Genomic DNA, 6,018 nt, shown 5'->3' on the forward strand with positions numbered 1-6,018 from the left:
AGGTCATGGGGCACGGGAGGGCTGCCTGAGGGCTGGAGGAAAACCAATGTCACTCCAGTCTTGAAATAAGAAGGAGGACCTAGGAAATTACAGGTCAGTCAATCTCAACTTCATCCTTGGAACCCATCCTGGATGTCATCTCTAAGCCAGTGGAGGAAAAGAAGGTTATCAGGAGTAGTCAACATGGATTCACCAAGGGGAATGGGCTGGGCTAGTGAACAGAGAGGTAAATTGAGAACTGGCTGAATGGCAGAGCTCAGTGTTGTCATCAGGCTAGTTGGAGGGCTTTAGCAAGCAGTGTTCCCAGGGATCAGTACCGGGTGCAGTCTTGTTCACCTTATTAATCAGTGACCTGAATGAAGGGACAGAGTGTACCTGCAGTAAGTGTGATGATGATACAAAACTAGGGGGAGTGGCTGGCACACCAAAATGCTGTGCTGCCATGCTGCAGACCTGGACAGGCACAGGAGCCAGGCAGAGAGAAACCTAGTGAAGTTTAAAAAAGGCAAGTGCACCGGGGGAAGAAAAGCAGGCTGGGGGCTGACCTGCTGGAAAGCAGCTCTGCAGAGAAGACCTGAGAGTCTTGGTGGCCACCAAGTTAGCCAGCAATGTGCCCTTGTGGCCAGAAAGGCCAGTGCTATCCTGGGGTGCATTAGGAAGAGTGTGATCAATAGGTCGAGGGAGGTGATCCTGCCCTTCTACTCAGCCCTGGTGAGGCCACATCTGGAGTGCTGTGTCCAGTTCTGGGCTCCTCATTACAAGAGACCTCAACATGAAGTAGGTCCAGCAGAGGACTACTATAAAGATGGCTGGGGAACTGGAGCATCCTGCTTATGAGGAAAGGCTGAGAGAGCTAGGATTGTTTATCCTGGAGAGGAGGCAACTGAGAAGGGACTATCAATGCTTACAAATACCTTTAAGGGCAGTTGACAAGAGGGTGGGACCAGACTTTTCAGTAGTGCCCAGGGATGGAAAAAGGGACAAAAGGCACAAACTGAAACACAGGAAGTTCCGTCTGAATATGAGGAAAATCTTCTCTACTTTGAAGGTGACAGAGCACAGCAACTTTTCCCCTTTGCAGCTTATTTTGAAAGGAAAGGTATGATTGAAACGTACTGCATTATAATTCATCAAGAATAGAAGGAGAGTAAAAGCCATGGGACTTTTTAGAGTGCCATAGTCCTAGAGCTGCGATTGAGTCTGCTGGTTTTAGCACAGCCGTCCCCACGCCCACAGCTCATTGGAACACTCAGTATTGCTTGTAAATACTCGTGTTTCAAGGTTGGGTTGACAGGGAGAAGAAATGATGTAGTTGGTGGGCCAGTGCAAGCTGGGAGCTGCTGGTTTTGTTTTCACTCCTGGCCAGTACTGCAGCTACCAGGTTAAAGCATCTCCTTCCTTTCAAGTTTTTTTCCAGATGCAACATGAGAGCTCCTGGAGTTTATCTCAGACTTCCAGAGATACACGATAGCCACAAAAGGCCAGACGCTTGGCACGAGGCTGCCACATGCTCTCTGGTGTCCTGGATAGGACTCCCAGGCATGTGACAGCCTGGCAAGAGCAATGCCACGTGCCAAAATAGCCATTTTAGAATGTGTAAGATCTGTGTGTCATGCAATTACTCTGCAAGACCCTGCAATTACTCTGAGAATACCCTGTAAATACACCTAGCAGAAGGAGCACGTGTTGTCCATGCACCTTGCAAAAATATATGTGCCTGTCTGAGAAATGTGTCTTCTAGTGATGAGTATAAAGATTTTCTAAATTTTGCCAGAACAGCAAGAAAATCCAATGAAATCAGATACCTTCCAGTATCTGAAGGGCCTGCAGGAGAACTGGAGACTTTTTACAACAGCATGTAATTACAGGACAAGGGGAAATCTGACAGAGGGTAGGTTTAGGTGATATATTAAGAAGAAATTCCTTAGTGCAAGGGTGATGAGACTGGAACAGGTTTGCCCAGAGAAGCTGTGGATGCCCCATCCCTGGAAGTGTTCAAAGCCCGGTTGGGGCTTTGAGCAACCTGGTCTATCCTGGTCATCCCTGCCCATGAGAGGGGCATTGGAAGTAGATTACCAAGGTCCCTTCTAATTGAAACCATTTAGTGATTCCACAATTCTGTGAAATTCTGGCTTAATTCCTTTGTCAGGTAGGGGCATAAAGAGAGCTAGTAGCGGTGGGGTAACTTGGTATCCGGATGTCTGTAAGAATCTGGTGGATATATGAATATTCTGGCGAGTAGTTCTGGTGGGCATGTGAATGTTCTGGTGCACATTTGGATGTTCTGGTGGATATACGAACACTTGGATGTGTGGCTGCAGGGACAGGGACACTGCGCAGTCCCGGTGGGAAGCGCGGCCCGGGCCCTGCTCCGCCCCCGCGGGCCCGCAGGGGGCGCGCGGCCGCCTCAGCCGCGCTCAGCGCCCGCCCCGCTGGGCCCGGGGGCTGCGGGGCCGGAGCGGGGGCTCCGATCGCTCTCCTCAGGCGGGGATGGCGGCGGAGGACGAGGCGGAGCTGAGCCTGCTGGAGTGCCGGGTGTGCTTCGAGCCGTACGGCGCTGACGGGCAGCGGCGGCCGCTCAACCTGCCCTGCGGGCACGTCCTCTGCCGGGGCTGCGTGGGGGCCCTGGCCGGCGCCGAGCGCCAGAGGCTGGAGTGTCCCTTCTGCCGGCGGCTCTGCGGCCCCGCCGAGACCAGCGACTGCCGCCCGCTGCTGCAGCTGCTGGAGCTCCTGGGCCCCGCCGGCGGCCTCGCCTCGGCCTTGGGCAGGAGCGGTGGAGGGGCGGCGGCGGCGGCGGCGGCGGCCCCCGCGGGGCTCGGGCTGCGGCTGTGCCTGGGGGGCTGGGGGTCGCTGGTGAACCCCACCGGGGTGGCGGCCTGCCCCGAATCGGGCCGCCTGGCAGTGGCACACGACGGCAAGAAAAGGATCCACGTCTTCGGGCCGAGCGGGTTCTGCCTGGGGCGGTTCGGGGAGCGGGGGCCCGCGAGCAACGACATCAAGTATCCGCTCGATGTGACGGTCACGTCGGACGGGCACGTGGTGGTCACCGACGGCGGGGACTGCTCCGTGAAGGCCTTCGATTTTGATGGAAGGGGGGTCCTGGCTATCCGGGAAGGCTTCTGTTTGCCCTGGGGCTTGGATGCCACCGCCAAGAGCGAAGTCATCCTGACCGACTCGGAGGCAGGCGCGCTCTACCGCTTATCGGCCGATTTCCAAAGGGGGGAGTTAAAGAAGTGTCAGATGATCCGGTCCCGGCTTGTCAGCCCCAGAGCGGTTGCGGTGTGCCAGAGCTCCGGTGCTGTCGTGGTAGTAGAGCACCTGAAAGCTCCAGGACCGAGCAAGGGCAGCACCCGCGTGAAAATATTCAGTGCGGAGATGGAGCTCATCGGCCAGATGGACAGCTTCGGTCTGAACCTCGTTTTCCCCTCCAGAATATATGCTACCGCTGTGGCCTTTGACAAAGAAGGTCGTGTTATAGTAACGGATGTTTGTACCCAGGCTGTTATATGCCTAGGGAAACCTGAGGAATTTCCCATTTTTAATCCTCTAATTAGCCACGGGCTTTCTTATCCTGTCGGACTGACTTACACGGCAAACAATTCCCTCGTGGTTTTAGACAGCGGTGACCATTCAGTGAAAGTGTATAGCTCTACCTGAGTGGGCTTAGATGCTTCCCGCTGCAGGCACAAGCTGCTTCTGGCCATAAAGCATGAGGCGTTCTGGTGTTTGTAGGAGTGCAGGGAGGAGGCGGTTTTGGGGCTTTGAGTGAAATCACTCTCTGACCAACACGCCGTGCTTCCTGCAAAACTTGTATCACGTCTCTTTCCTGCCTGTGGGAGAGGACCTGGCTGTTGCTGCCTGTAGCCAACAACAAATCAGCCAAACAAATAATCTGGCATTTTAAAACTACACCATGCCTTGACAACCAAGTGGTTTTGGTTCTTTCTGGCAAGTAATCAAAGACCAGCAACTGTGAAAGTAATGTGTCATTTCCCAGCACGTAGTTTTCACTATTCTTAATTAAGTATAGATACACTCCTGACAGAACTGTTTCCAGGAATTGTGCACAAGGGAGGAGATTGCCTTGACAGAATGGTAGGAGAATTGGAAGCCTCATTCAAGGTTGCATAAATCCAGCTAAAATCATTGTGATGGAGGAGCTACCACTGATGAGTGAGTTATGAGAAGTGAAATCATGTTCAAAGTCTATTTTTTCTGTACCAGGAAAATGCATATCTGGGGGCACTCTTTTCTCTGCTAGTTTATTCCCACCTTTATTAAGGCTGTACTGGAGCACTTTATCTTCTTCTAAAATGCCCAAGTCTGTGCCTGTTACCTAAAGGTAATCTGGTGTGTGGATACACAGCGTGGGCTGCTTTGCCTAAAAGCCTCTTGAAGTATTCACGTTTAGACCACAAATACTCCTGCATATGTAAGTTTGAGTTGGCTGCGCTGCTAACACAGCTACATGTAGGAGGTTTTCAGCAGTCCCTGTCCCTGTTTTATCATTAATACACTGCTTTTGCACTCCAAATCCTAGGACTTAACTGCAAATTGAAATGTTAGTGAGAAGTAAGCTTCATTTTTTTTTTCCTAGCTTCCAAATGAGGTTTTGTTGATTGTGAACATACAGGAGATTTAGATCAGTTTATATTCTCTTATTAACTCGCACTAATATTATATTCTCACTTACATTCTCACAGTTTTACTGTAGACACTTTTGCCTTATTGCACAGTGGAAATTATGCTATATAAGACTTACTTTGAGAAGGATTTAATAACCCCACTAGAAGTCACTGCTGGATATTTAGGCATTTATCTGCTGCTAAAATGATTACTTAGATGGTTCAGCATTAAAATGAAGTTAGATATAAATGCAAATTCTATCTGAGGTAGAGATGACTAGGTTAAAACGGCATAAAACATTTGGGGTAAATTTTTTTTAGTAATTGAAATAATTAATATTAACTAATCTAATTTGAAATTCACAGGCAATCTATCAGTAAATTTTTTATCTGGCTTTTGGTCTGATTTCAGGGCATTTAATAATTGCATGTGTTACAGCACCAGTGATTTACCAAATACTTGCATTAAATTGGAGCAGTTTAGCCCCCTAATTCATCCAATGTGTTAATCTGTCTCGTGTCAACATTTATTTAAACAAGTCTCATCATTGCAGCTATTTATAAAGGTTAATTCAACAGTGACCTGCCAATAAAGTGTGATTTGCTTACTCCTATATTTTAATGATTTAGTGATAATTCCTCTTATCTTTTCATCACGTGTTTCCTTGTTACAACACCGTTTCTGTATTGCAGTTGCCCTGTAGATGGTTTATTCTTCCGTTTGGCAATATCCTCCAGAAGTTGTTGTAGCCCTACTTTATGCTATTGAAAACTATATGGATGTGCCCAGTTGGTATTTTTCAGCCTTCTCTACTGCCTGGCCAAACAGCAAGTGCCTTTGGAAGAACCAGAATTCCTCCTTGGATGTTCTGCAGTACGAGCTGTATGTCCCTGAACAGGAGCCCAGTTGGGAGGTCAGGAAGGAAATTTACTCAGAGAAGCAGTCCCCAAGATTATATATATTCCTTTCTAAATGCCAAGAAAACTCCTGCCTTTGATACAACCAATTAGATAACACTTCCTTTGGGGGACTGCTGTGTGTCAAAATGCATGCAATGCCATCAATGCTATATTCATACATAATTAATAGTTCTTCACAGTAACACTTCCTCTGAACCATGGGCTGTGAGCTTTCATCTACTCAAACCTTTGTGTGCACCAGGAGCTTGTTTTTTGCTACTAAATTCATGGATGGGCAAATTTCCTAGGACCTACTGCCATGTAGGCAACTTTCCAGCAGTTGAAATGTTGATTTTTAAACGTTTGACTCATACTGTTTTAAAATCTACAAAAACTCCCATTGTTGCCCATTGTTCCTGTCTCCTTTGGTAACTAGAAATCACTTGATTTTTGGGTTTATAGGCAAAATAAACTTTGGGACTTTATTCTACCT

General features: G+C 48.6%; 1 protein-coding gene across 1 annotated transcript; it reads left to right on the plus strand.

Moving 5' to 3' along the window:
- The first annotated feature begins 2,476 nt into the window (after positions 1–2,476).
- On the plus strand, positions 2,477–5,247 carry NHLRC1 (NHL repeat containing E3 ubiquitin protein ligase 1). The gene has a single exon (XM_014876814.2). It carries the CDS (start codon positions 2,491–2,493, stop codon positions 3,655–3,657), a length of 1,167 nt encoding a protein of 388 aa, XP_014732300.2. The 5' UTR covers positions 2,477–2,490; the 3' UTR covers positions 3,658–5,247.
- The last annotated feature ends 771 nt before the right edge of the window (positions 5,248–6,018 follow it).

The sequence above is a fragment of the Sturnus vulgaris genome, chromosome 1 (genome assembly GCF_052056855.1).
Source record: "Sturnus vulgaris isolate bStuVul1 chromosome 1, bStuVul1.hap1, whole genome shotgun sequence".
NCBI lineage: Eukaryota > Metazoa > Chordata > Aves > Passeriformes > Sturnidae > Sturnus > Sturnus vulgaris.